This window comes from Mytilus californianus, unplaced genomic scaffold (genome assembly GCF_021869535.1).
Source record: "Mytilus californianus isolate M0D057914Y unplaced genomic scaffold, xbMytCali1.0.p SCAF_1, whole genome shotgun sequence".
Classification (NCBI taxonomy): Eukaryota; Metazoa; Mollusca; class Bivalvia; order Mytilida; family Mytilidae; genus Mytilus; species Mytilus californianus.
The window spans coordinates 49,088,269-49,102,825 of NW_026262581.1; the positions used below are offsets into that span (position 1 = coordinate 49,088,269).

General features: G+C 31.6%; 1 protein-coding gene across 3 annotated transcripts in view; it reads left to right on the top strand.

Moving 5' to 3' along the window:
• LOC127720014 (uncharacterized) overlaps positions 1–14,557 on the top strand; it is a 46,909-nt gene that overhangs the window by 19,937 nt on the left and 12,415 nt on the right. For all 3 annotated transcript variants that reach the window (XM_052226440.1, XM_052226433.1, XM_052226427.1), the window contains exons 3-8: positions 1,178–1,325; positions 1,846–1,938; positions 6,712–6,742; positions 7,306–7,360; positions 9,475–10,362; positions 12,057–12,330. In XM_052226440.1, coding sequence (XP_052082400.1) covers positions 1,178–1,325; positions 1,846–1,938; positions 6,712–6,742; positions 7,306–7,360; positions 9,475–10,362; positions 12,057–12,330 — 1,489 coding nt within the window. The remainder of the gene's footprint in view (positions 1–1,177; positions 1,326–1,845; positions 1,939–6,711; positions 6,743–7,305; positions 7,361–9,474; positions 10,363–12,056; positions 12,331–14,557) is intronic.

The following is a 14,557-nucleotide window of genomic DNA, read 5'->3' on the forward strand; positions in this document are numbered from 1 at the left end:
TGCTCAGACACCAAATTCATCAAGGACTGTCTAACATTTGGTCATACAAACTGCAATGATTCATCTGACCGACACAAGAGAATAGGTTTAAAATCTGTTTACAACTGTAAAATAAAAATTCTGAAACCAGTTTTTGGTTTACATTGGCCATCATTGCCATGGCAGAGTACTCCTCCATAAATTTCAAACAGCATCCTGGTATTTAAAACAGGGATTTTTTTAATACCATCTTTGTTCTCAAAGTTATTCTCTAATGTTTGTGTGTTATCTATTCATGTATTTCTTGCATGAAGAGATTTTTCCCATATCATACTGCACGGAGTGTGATACAAAAAATAAGTGCTTAAATTTGATTGTCAATATTGACACAATATTACGACATTTCCATTAGCTATTTGTTAGGTCATTGATGACTTTCAAAGGTTAAGACGATGTACATTTCGTCCATGGTAACAAACATACACTGTATGTGATTTCTTCCATAATATATACAGAACACTCACACTTTTCACCTGAAAATCTTTTTGTCAAATTTCATTACATTCTGATGCATACAAAAAGTTTTAAAATGTCTGATGTTAAAGTTTGACGCCAGAACAGGACATATGATGTCATACTGGTATTTGCAAAAGACTAGATCAATGATTCACGTAATATTTTATTTAACCATGTTAACACAATGAGAGTGTTGACTGTAAGAGAAATAATTATATAACAACTCTTGATCATTTGATATTGTTTCATATCAACCATTTGTCAACTCTCATTATTAAATTTAAATAGTAATAGTAAACTAATAAGGCTCATTTATTATTAATATTTCTGTTTAACCATTGCATTTTGTTTTGCTTCTCAGATACATGTAGCATAATTAAATGAGATCCTACATGTACAAGTTATTCAAAAGTTTGTTTACATGTTGTCTAGTCATGCTAGTAGAGATACCAATATTGTTAAGCATGATAAGCATCATCATCATCATCTCAGGTTCTTATTGATATACAAAAAAGGATCCATGTACATCATTTTGTACATGTCTGACTGGAACGATTCATCTGACTTTGACTTCTTTTTCATCGATCATTTTTTTTTTCCCCCCTTATTGCCAAAAAGTTGATGCCAAAAGTGGTTATTGTCCATGTTTTGTGCAATCATAATATTTTAATTATATTTGCAGGGCAAACCATTTTGGACAAGATTTATTATATCCTTTAGAAGTTATACAGTCAAACATGGAGTAATAAAGCAAATGTCATTTGATTCCCCAAAGCTGAATGATCTTCTGGACCAAGGATTTATAAATATGCATGAACAATTTCTTGAAGGTATGATGTTCAATAAATATGTATCTACAAATTCATATTTTTAATTAATCGTGTAAGTGCAGCTCATCATGTGGTTTTGTTATTTAGATATCACCTTTCAAGGATTCATATCTGTTCCCAAATTAATTTCGGCTCCCTTAGAAATAAATAAGCAGTCAATCATGGTAAATTTGTTGTAAAAAGGAAAGAGCAACTGAAAAAAGAAGCCTGGCTTCATGATAACATGAAAAGGGCTTTGCTGCAGTAATCTATGATAGTGTTCAAATAAAGAGCACAGATAAAGTACCATGCCATTTATTTTATGATACAAATATAGTTTTCTGTAAAATGAAAATTTTTAGGAGGTTTTTTTCTCTCTCGCAAAAGTGGCAATAAGATAAAATTGCAAAACATTTCTGCATGTGCATGTGTATTTGATCTTGTTTAAGGAATATAAGAAAAATGCAAAAAGAAAACCTTGCAAACACTGACTTCACAGCTTATAGTTTTAATGTTGTATCTGTTCTTACTTTTTTATTAGGATCTGCAACATCAGCTAGAAGTTTTGTAGATGATATAGCAAGGCTAGCTCAAAATCATGACAAGTTTCCAAATCTTGATTCAAAGAATTTTGGTAAGAACGCATACCATAAATATTTTAAATTTTATTGATTTATTTTTTATTACTTTATATCTTATTGTATGAAATTTTTTTGTGGCATGTAATTAGAACATATAACTTTCAAGAAAATCATCAAGTCTGTTTCATTAAATTTTGTTTAACTGGTCTGTTGCTTTTTTTGTCCCTCCGTGCAACACGTTGCGGGGGACATAGAAAATCAGTGCAGATCAATTATTTTTAAAAGAGTTATGACCCTTGGACACATTAATTAAATGGAAAATTGCATCGTTAGCACTCTCATTTGTTCAATTCTTGACAGATTTTTATGAAACTTATATCATAGGTTAATATCAGCAATGTCTTGGACGAGTTTGAAAATCAGTGCTGATAATTTATTTTTAAAAGAGTTATGTGCCCCTTGGAAACATTAATTATATGGAAAATTGCATTGTTAGCGCTCTCATGTGTACAATTCTTGCCAGATTTTTTATGAATCTTATATCAAATGTTTATATGAGCAATGTTTTGGGCGAGTTAGAAAATCAGTGCCGATCAATTATTTTTATACGCCTGTTTACGGGACGTATTATGGTAACCGTTGACCGTCCATCTGTCCGTCCGTCCGTCGTCAACATGTCGGACATTAACTCAAAAACGCTTTTACCAATATGCATGAAACTTTGGTGAATTGTTTATATCTATTGACATGAGCTCCCTTTTGTTTTTTATAAATTTCGGATTTACCGTTTCCGAATTTTGGAGTTTTATTCATTAAAAAAGGGGGGATTTTCCAGTTTTCGGACAATAACTCAAAAACAATTTCACCAATTTGCAAGAAACTTTAATGAATTGTTTAATGCTATCGACATGAGCTCCCTTTTGATTTTTATAAATTTTAGACTATACTTTTCTGATTTATTGGGTTTTATTCGTTACAAAAAGGGGATTTTCCAGTTTTCGGACCATAACTCAAAAATGCTTTCAGCATTTTTCATGAAACTTTGGTAAATTGTTATCTATTGTTGAAAGCTCCCTTTTGATTTTTATAAATTTTAGATTTTATGTTTCCGAGTTACAAGATTTTATTCATAAAAAAAGGGGTGATTTTCAAGTTTTTGGACAATATCCTTAAAGTGCTTCGAGCAGTTTTCATTAAACTTTGATGACTGATTTATATCTATTAAGATAACCTCCCTTTTGTTTTTTTTTATAAATTTCTAATATAACATTGAGAAGTTATTGAACTTTATTTGTTTATAGTCTGACAACAGATTTACTAGTATTGCTCAACAGCACAGTTTATTGCACAACAGAAAGAAATCTTTAATTGAATATAAATTCAATTCATATAACCAATTTCAAGTTCTTTGACTACATTTATTCAGAAACCTATAATATGTCAAATATTTAATTACAATCCAAATTCAGACCTGTATCAAGCTTGAATATTGTGTCCATTTTTGCCCCAACTGTTCAGGGTTGGACCTCTGGGGGCGTATCCAGCTGCGCTCAGCGAAGCAGTTTATTAAAAGAGTTATGCCCATTGGATATATTGATTATATGGAAAATTGCATTGTTAGCGCTTTCATGTGTACAATTCTTGTCAGATTTTTTATGAATCTTATATGTTTATATGAGCAATGTTATGGGCGAGTTCGAAAATCAGTGCCAATCAATTATTTTTAAAAGAGTTATGCCCCTTGGATATATTGATTATATGGAAAATTGCATCGTTAGCGCTCAAATTTGTACAATTCTTGCCAGAATTTTATGAAACCTATATTATAGGTTAATATGAGCAATGTCTTGGACAAGTTCGAAAATCAGTGATTATTTTTATACGAGTCGTATATTGCTATCACGTCGTCAGCGTCGTCATCGTCCGAAGAACTTTGGTTTCAGGACAATAACTTAAGTTTTAAGTGTATGGATCTCTATGAAATTTAATCAAAAGGTTCAATACCACAAAAGGAAGGTTGGGATTGTTTTTGGCAGTGATGGTTCCAACTGTTTAGGAATTAGGGGCCAAAAAGGGGCCCAAAACAAGCATTTTTCTAGTCTCAGGACAATAACTTGTGTATAAGTATTTTGATTGCTCTGAAATTGTACCACAAGGTTCAATACTACAAGTAGAAGGTTGGGATTCATTTTGGGGGTAATTGCCCAAACCGTTGAGGAATTAGGGGCTAAAAAGGGTCTAAAACAAGCATTTTTCTACTTTTCCAATAATAACTTGTGTTTAAGTGTATCATTGTGTATTGATGTCTCTTAAATTCTACCACAATTTACAAAAAGAAAATTTCTTCTAACGTTATTTTTTGGGGGAATTTGGAAAGGAAAGGAGGGGGGGGGGGGGGGGGGGTGTAAAAAAAAAATTATCTACAAGATGTAAGAAATTAAAAAGAAAATTTAAAATATTATTTTTTTTGGAAAAGGGAGGGGGGTAAAAAAAAAATTGGGGGGGGGGGGTTTCATTTTTTTTTCCCTCAAGATTTAAGAAATTGTCAATTTTCAAAAGAAAAATTTGGGGTCACAATTTATTTTGCTAATTCTTTGTATATAGTCTGAAAACAGATTTACTAAGTATTACGCAACAGCACAGTGTATTGCACAAAAGCAAGAAATCTTCATTTGAATATATATATTCAAATCATATAACCAATTTCAAGTTCTTTGACTACATTTATTCTGTGTCAGAAACCTATAATGTGTCAAATGTGTAATAACAATCCAATTCAGACCTGTATCAAGCTTGAATATTGTGTCCATTTTTTACCAACTGTTCAGGGTTGGACCTCTGCGGTCGTATCCAGCTGCGCTCGGCGAAGCAGTTTATTTAAAAGAGTTATGCCCCATGGAAATATTAACTAAATGGAAAATTGCCTCATGAGCATTCTAATGTGTACAATTCTTGCCAATTTTTTATGAAATTTATATTATAGGTTTATAGCATTAATGTTTTTGACGAGTTTGAAAATCACTGCTGATCAATTGTTTTTAAAAGAGTTATGTCCCTTGGATATATTGATTATATGGAAAATTGCATTGTTAGCGCTCTCATGTGTACAGTTCTTGCCAGAACTTTATGAATCTTATACCATAGGTTTAAATCGGCAATGTCTTTTACACTTTCGAAAATAAGTGCTGATCAAATATTTTAACGAGTTATGCCCTTGGAAATATTGATTATAATGGAAATCGCATATTTATAATTTGATTTAAAGGGGAAAAAAAAGTGTTTTTTTTAGTTATTGCCCCTGTTCCTTGGATAGATAAAATATGTGCAACGTGGGGGACATTGGAACTCCGTTCTTTTATTAACATCAAAGTCAACAGTTCTTGCTCTAAAACACATGTTTCAGAAACTGTCTTGAGACTTGGAATTGGTCTACATTTATGAAAGAGATATATTTATCTTAAATTCAAAGTAAGACAGCACCCCAGAAATTTGCAAAAAAAGTGCTAAACTTTTAGGTGTATGTCAAATAGTTTAGTTTTTTGCCAACTAAAATTTTTAGGATATGATATATATTGCATTGGAATTTTGATGTTTAACTTCGGAAATGGACCACTGAAATTTTTTGTTAATTGATAACCAATGTTCATGTATAACATTATTGTACAATCAGTGATGGCTATTGCTATTTTGTGTAATTATTGTGTAGTGTTATTTTAAAGGTATTAAAGTTCACATTGTAAAATTTCTGAATTCAGATTCCAAGAACAAGGGTAAGACTTCCAAAGGGCTAAAAATTACATTGAAAAATATATAAACTAATGTGTGTAAATACAATATTGTAACCCTAAGTCTGCTTGAGGTCAAGTGAGGGTTACTATTTGGTTCCTTTTGATGTAATGGAAATAATATAAATTTTCCTAAAAACTAGAGAATAGAGAATAATGGGGGTGCTAAAGTATAAAGAATAGAGAAAAATGACCTAAAAAAGTAAAGAATACAGAAATGAAGGACCCACCACTCCAGATCCTCATGATACCTTACTAGGAATCTTTGTGTTACTTTTAATGGAGAGAGAATATCCATATATGAGTGCCAGATATGGAAAACTTTTAATTACGATATCTGCCATAAATACATAAAATATAAAGAAATTTATTGGGGAGGTGTTTGAAAAATTTTGTAAGTAATACACTGTCACAACTAGGGACTATATTTATAAACAAAAAGATTTTGACAACCACAACAGGATGAGGGCAAAAACTCCCCTTTTGTGAATCACTCCACTGGTCCATTGCATTAAATGGGACCATAGTGTAACCTTCAGGGGAGCACAAGCTAACTAAGGGGTTGCGTTATATTATCTAGTATGTGTGCAGTGGAAGTACAAAGTCTTGACCCAATCATGGTTGCACAGCTAACTTATAATTGTAGTTTTATGGCATAATGCATAGTGAAATTTAGTGAGAAAATCATTTAACTCGGTGGCTTCTATAAGCAAGCATGTGAAAAAGTCAATAATTATTCATTTTTATTTTTTTTAATCTAGAAATAATATTAACTAGAGTTTATATTGATGCAACGTCTTTTCCTGATAAACAGCTGTGAGCTATAGACATATTAAATTTATTGGAAAAAAAAGTTTTTAACTTCACACATTAAAAAAGATCTGTTGATAAGGCCTTTACAGGTTTGTTAAATTTTTAGAATATTAACAAAACATACAGATACATTTAGCTTTATCTTGTGTTTTTAAGAGAAGGATTATTTTGTACCATTTATAATGCACATGTAGTACAAAATTTGCAATTTTACTTTTTTTCTTTCAGCAAAAGACCCTTTTTACTGTAGAGAAACCAGGTAAGGGCTTTTCTAATAATATTTGTGTGAAGAGGAGTGGATAGCTCTTGAATTAAACTTTCATGGGTGACAATGATTATTGAAAATCTGCTTGCTAAATCTATTTTAATGTGTAGCATGTCCCAACCAAAACTTTAAAAAATAAAAAAAAAACTTTTACATTACAGAAACCAAAGTAGAAAAGGCATTTTAGATATATTTGTGTTGTAATAGTATACTAGAAAACATTGTTACCATGTATTGATGCATTATAAAATATTGTAATAGAAAAACATAGCATTTTTTATTGTACCATAAAGAGAATGAAAAAAAATGGTTTCTTTTAATGTCAAAGGTTAATTGATATAGAAATGTACCTATGGGCATTTTGTATGATATGATCTCTGTACTCACAAAATGTGTTTCTTCAGAAAAATTTTAAACTATAAAAACCTACAGGGTTGTGAAATAAAGGGACAAGCAAAACCATACAACTCTAGTGAGGGAGTTGCAACCATAGTTTTATCAGAATTACAAAATTTAATAAACTAAATATTTACTGATAAAATATTTCATTTTTTCAGGGAATTGTTTAGACAATTTTTTGGAAGTCCTGATCAGAAAGCTTCATATCTAAAGGTAAGTCTAAAAATATCGTTTTTTGTTGTACCTTTACAAAAAAAAAATGCTGTATATTGGTTTGTTTGTAAATAAGAATTCTTGTAGAAACATGTACATTGGAAAAACAAAGGATATGGGGTATCAATCCATGACACAAAATCAGTACATGCAAGGCAAAAAACACACAAAAAGCAAAGGAACAGTGCTTTTATTGTTGTACTTCATCTCAAAGTCACAGTGAGGCCTTCAACACGGAGCAAAAACACTCTCACCTCCCTGCAAGTTTAAGACGGCCCCTAGCACTGGCTTGAGCAGAATTCTTTTCAAAAATAATTTGGATAGACTTTGTAAGATGTAACACCACCAAATCGGGCCCATTGAAAAAAGAACATACTGGAAAGTAGTACAGATTTAAAACAAGATAGTTCCTATGCATAGGTGTTCATTGTATACCGTTAACTCTCGTTGTCTCGAACTTGGTTGACTCGAAATTTCGGATAAGTCGAAGTTTTCTCGTGGTCCCAAACTATGTTCCATATAAATGTATGTATTTGGACTCCTGATGAGTCGAAATAGGATGAGTCGAAATTTCGGTTGAGTCCAACTAAATTTACGATCCCAAGGTTAACAAAAGCATTCGAAATTCATTATTTATCTCGAACTTATACACATATGTCAAAACATGACCTCCGGGATTTAAATGGATTGATGAGTTAATTTGACAATACATGTGTAATTTAATTTCCAGTCACTGACCACTGTATTGATTTATGACATGCTATTTCCACGAGTGTTTACCGAAGATTATCTTTTATCACCTTGATAAATAATTAGTGATACATTGTTAAAGTTAAATTATTTTAAATGTTTACAAAAACAATTATTCGTGATTGACACTGATGAGCTTGGATGTGTATAAAGTGGGGATTAAGACTTCCTAAAAACTACTCAATCGGCTTCTTTAATCTTTTTGTATTTTCTTTTGAAAGGAAAGATTGAGAAAAAAAGAAAAGGAAAAGAAATCCTAATTTTCTATAATCTCTTGTATCCGAGAATAAACAACTTTGTCAACTTTAGAGGACTTAAATAACGCTAAGATCGATTGGAAATTACTCCCTCGGATAAAAGCAATAGGGAAAAAATTGTAACTGTTCAAAGAAATAATTAAATAAGTGAAAACAATGTTGTTATAATAATGAAAGACCATGACATGCGAATACATCGATCTGAGACCAGAGTATTGATCCCTTTCCCATATTCATCATGATTAATTTTAGCCTTACCAAGCTAAGCAAGAGTTGTGTCCCTTGGTCTGTCAAACTTCCGGTTTTCGTTTGAGTCGAACTACGTGTATCTCCAAATATTTTTCTGGTCCCGCTGACTTCGAGATAACAAGAGTCGACTGTATTTAAAATAAGACGATCATTAATTCAACATTATTTACTTCATTCCATTTGTTAAAATTTTACAATTTATACAAGAAATATAAAAGTGAATAAACACAGAAGCTGACTGCATTTATGGACTGATTATCCTAGTTGTAGATCACTTGAAATAATCAGCAGATCAAAGTGTTAATACAAGTAAAAAGAGACTTGCAAAAACTTTACTATATATTCTCATTGGATAGCCAATTGCAAGGCAACTTGCTTTTCAAATTTTATACACACATTTTACATCTTGAATTAAGTTACAAAATGTCCAAACTGCAGTTTGGTACTTGAAAATTCATAGAACCGTCAGTAGTGTTCAAGCTCAACCTGTTCAGATATTGATGGCCACATTGTTTGCACTGTGTACAGTGCCCTTGACTGTTCTGCCACTAGATCGTATAAAACATATAGTTTTCATTAGCTTGGTAATGCTTTTCTTAGTCTGGCTAATCAGAGGTTGTAACAGTGCATGATGTTAAGTGTGTCGTTTTTATGCGCCCGTTTACGGGACGTATTATGGTATACCATTGACCGTCCGTCGTCAACATGTCGGACATTAACTCAAAAACGCTTTAACCATGTTAACCAATATGCATGAAACTTTATTGAATTGTTTATATCTATTGACGTGAGCTCCCTTTCGTTTTTTTATAAATATGTTGGTATGAACCTCTATAATGCTCTTCAATATTTTTATAGGTTTATATTCTGAGTCCAGTTTACCTTCGATTTGGTGGTTCTGTCTGCCGCTGTTTAAAACGTTGGATGGATGCACCACCTATTGAATTTAATGATGAAAGTTATTGGACTGCTCCAGCTCCTGAATCAGATATCAAGAAAAAGGAAAGTAAAGTTATAATGTGTAGTAGCTGTTTAGATGAATGTGGGACACTTTATTTTCAAGAAAAACTTTGTGGAAAAAACGATGGACCCAAATTTATTGAAAGTTGGTCAAAGGGTGATCCTCGTTTTAATGACAAGAAAAATCCTTTGTACAACAAAATAGCCGATCCAGAAAGTGATTGGAGATCCAGCCTTTCTGTTGAAGATTTCCGTGATTTTGTTTACTATTCAAATAACTCTTTCGGTGAAAAATGTAGTGATTGTATAGCCCTTTCTGTTTGTCCTTTACATAATTCCCTGATGAACTCTGAAAATACTCCTGATAGTCCTGAAAAGAAAAAAAGAAAGCGTAAGAAAAAGAAGAAAGAAAAGGAGAAGGAAACTAATGCAAAAACTGAGGATGAGATAGAAAAGTTAGTTAATCATATTGAAGGTACTGCTCCTCTTAAAGTTATGCCAGAAAATACCATTGCTGGGGCAAAAGATAAAAGTCCAACTAAAGAAAACTCACCCCCGGCAGAAGAAAAAACTGACGATATGAAAGCAGAACAGCAATTAGCTAAGCGGGAAATATTTACAAAAAAGGCTAAGGTTTCGGATGATTTCAAGTATGGAATAATGCCGTATCAGGACAAATCTGGCGCTGATTTAAAACGTAGTGTTATTGGGGGATTTAAAGTCAAAAGAATTGAAGACGAACGAACCGGGGCTTGTGAAATTACAGTAACCATAACAACCATAAAGGTATGCCTAATTTTAAAGTTTAAATTTTGATGAAAATACCAAAATGAGTGCTGACATTTTGATATTACATTTGTACAGTAAAGATAATGTTTTGTATTTTGTTAGGGAATTTACTGTATGTAACAACTTAGCAATTGAAAAAATATTTCAATATTCATCTTTACACAGTTGTATGTGTGTTATCTGGTTTCCTTGCTTTAAAAAACTCTTATGTGACACTCTGCATTATCAAAAGCTAGTGCCACTTTAAACAAGTGTGTTATGAATCTTTTCCAAATTTGATGATTTAATTTGGAACAGCCTAAATTGGATTAATCACAAAATATGTAACTTTAAATAGTCATTGAAGATACTTTAAAGAGAAAGTAGCAAGATCTTCTTTTTATGAAACAGGAAGGGAATTTAGTTATGAGGCATTAATTAAATTTATCAGTGTTTTTCAAATAACACTTACAATGAAAAATGTTGTGATTGTATAGCACTTTCTATATGCTATTTGTCTTTAAAATAATACCATGAATAACTCATTTGTGTGACAGTTTTGTTCATTTTAATTCATTCAGAGGACTTCAGAAATAAGCATTATGATAACTGATGTTACCCTTTTAAGCTCAGCTGGCCCAAAGGACCAAGTGAGCTTTTCTCATCATTTGGTGTCTGTCGTCGTTGTCCTTAACTTTTACAATAATCTTCTCCTTTGAAACTACTGGACCAAATTTAACCAAACTAGGCCACAATCATCATTTGGGTATCTAGTTTAAAAAAGGTGTCTGATGACCCTGCTTCCCAACCAAGATGGCCGACATGGCTAAAATAGAACATATATGGTAAAATGCAAGTTTTGACTATTATTTTGAAACCGTTATAAATAGGGAAAATCTGACAAGCTCAAAAATGTTCAGAATGTTGAGCTCTACCAATTGTTCATTGACATTAAAACTGTTATGCGACTTCTTTTAGGAGTTATTGCACTTAAATGACAAATTTTACCATCATTTTTCATTTTTGCCTTAATCTTAAAAACTATAATAGATAGAGAGAAACTTTAATCTGCAAAAATAATCAGCAAGACAAGATCTACTTTTGAGACAATATGGAGGAAATTTGTTGACGACTTCTTATTGGAGTTATTAATATTGCACTTTAATGACGATTTTTACCAATTTTTTTTTTGTATTTTGCCTAAAATGATAAAAATTATAATAGATAAATAGAAAGTTAAGATAACAAAAATTATCAGCAAGGCAAGATCCACAAACAAGTCAAATTTTGCTGATATACATGTACATGTAGTTAGTAGACTGTCTGTCACTCTTCATAGGAGTGATTGCTCTTAAATGAGGATTTTTTTACCCTCTTTTATGTTTTGAGCAAAAACTAAAGAAGATAGAGAGAAACTAAACAGACCAAATGATCAGCAATACAAGATCAACAAAAAAAAAAATTTTGTCATGAATTTTTTTCTTGTCTACAATGTTGGAGAGTCCGTTGTTGATTATGCACATAGACCTAGGTGAGCGACACAGGCTCTTTACACATGCTTTATAGCCTCTAGTTTTAATATTGATATTCATTGTTAGTAAAAGAAATAGATGACCAGTAATATAATATTGTTCGTTTAGATAGTTGTTTACAATTTCAATTTTTTAAACAAGTTAACTACAAAATTTATGTTTCGATGTTAAAAATTGCAGGGTGAAAATGCTAAAGATCGTACACCAAAACTTCCTGGCCTGGAGAAAAATGAAGATCCACGAAGAATAAACCGATTTCCTTTAACAGCAGATCTGCTTCGAACAAAGATGATTGATCTCCCAAAGAAGATGGAATGGTATGAAGGTTGGAATTGGTGCGCTAGTGTTTTGAACTTTGATGCAGAAGAAAGAGACCTATGTGCAAATCCAACCAATTTTACAATAAAAGTCACCGGGAGAGAAGAAGAATGTGTTAAAAGAACTATGTTTAAATGTAGGTATAGATATATATGTCCATCAATATGTATATACTGTAGAAACATGGGGTTAAAATTTCGTGGTTTTGTTGTCGAGCCTTCGACTTTTGTCGAAAAAGCGAGACATAGCGACAAGGTTGGCAAAAAAGCGGTTAATACTAGTATTGACCATGCCGGCGGTAAATACCGGTAAATACCGGGAAATACTGGCAAATAATGGTCAATACTGGCAAATACTGGTCAATTGAAATTTTGATAGGACTTTACTATAAAAACTAGTCCCTACCACAGGTTAATTACTTGTTAAATGGATAGATATATATAGTCACAAGGCAGAAAGTCACTTATTTACTAAATTGTACTAGGACAAAAATTCACAATTAATTAGTTCATGAACATGGTTTAATGAAGATTTATCAAATATTAATTTAATCATACAACAGATATAGTCATTAACACCATGAAGTCAGTCACTTAAAAGAGACTATATAACATCTGGTTTGGTTAACAGTTATTTTGAAAGATGCAATTAAAAAATAAAAAAATATATATATATATGTTATATATTTATCAAAAAAAAACATTTCCTGAATTTAGAAGATTTTTATCATGCTGTTGAATAGTCAGGAATTAATTCATTGTTTAAAACAATCTTCAGAAAATCACTTTTATGACCTTTTTCCTGTTATGTCAACATTTATTAGGGGACAGTTGTTATAGTAATTAAACTTTTGACACCTGTTAGCCATATAATCATGATAATAGGTAATACTCTGATAATCTATATTGCTAGTCACTTGTAATTCTTTTTACCTGTAAAACTAAACCTTTTCAAGAAAAAAATATCTTGATCTATATATATATATACATTTTAAAATAACTGATATAGCAATTTTATATGTATACCAACAGTATGCAATATGGTTACCCCTAAGAACTAAAGTAGAAATTTTTAATGTTTTAATAGTTAATAACATACATGTGCCAATATCATTCATTTTTATAAACTGAATCATGCCAAAGGAATAAAGTTTTCCTTCATCAACCAATTTTTTACTAGTATTGATAGATAAGTCAGTCAAAAGAAGCATGAAAATTTCAATTGACCAGTATTTGCCAGTATTGACCACTTTGGGAGTATTGTCCGGGGCGGTAAATACCGGTAAATGCCACTGGTAAATACCGGGGGCGGTAAATACCGCCCAACCTTGCATAGCGATCCTACATTCCGTCAGCGTCGTCGTCGGCGGCGTCCACAAATATTCATTCTGTGGTTAAAGTTTTTGAAATTTTAATAACTTTCTTAAACTATCCTGGATTTCTATCAAACTTGGACAGAAGCTTGTTTATGATCATAAGATAATATTCAAATGTAAATTTTGTAAAAAAAAAATTCCATTTTTTTCGTATTTTACTTATAAATGGACTTAGTTTTTCTGCCAGGAAACATTACATTCACTCTGTGGTTAAAGTTTTTGAAATTTTAATAACTTTCTTAAACTATCCTGGATTTCTACCAAACTTGGAAAGAAGCATGTTTATGATCATAAGATAGTATCCAGAAGAAAATTTTGTAAAAAAAAAATTCCATTTTTTCTGTATTTTACTTATAAATGGACTTAGTTTTTCTGCCAGTTAACATTACATTCACTCTGTGGTTAAAGTTTTTAAAATTTTAACAGCTTTCTTAAACTATCCTGGATTTCTACCAAACTTGGAAAGAAGCATGATTATGATCATAAGATAGTATCCAGAAGTAAATTTTGTAAAAAAAAAATTCTATTTTTTCCGTATTTTACTTATAAATGGACTTAGTTTTTCTGCCAGTTAACATTACATACAGTCTGCAGTTTAAGTTTTTAAAACATTTATTAGATTCATAAACTATCCTGGATTTTTACCAAACTTGGACAGAAGCTACTTACAATCAAAAGATAGTATAGAGAGGAATATTTTTATTAATTTTTTTCCTCATTTTTGTTGAGCCTGCGACTAACAGCAAAAGTAGGCGAGACACTGGGTTCCGCGGAACCCTTATGAATTTTCTCCATATAAGATTTCATGGGGATTTAATTTCGTGGTTTCCAGTAAATGGAAGGGATAATGTATGTTGGTTAAATTTTCGTATATATTCTTTCCACGAAATAAACGCAATTAAATCCTCCACGAAAATTTCTGCTTTTACAGTATATTTTCACGTGAATAGTTAACATGGTTAACTTTGAATTTATAATTAATTGCTGA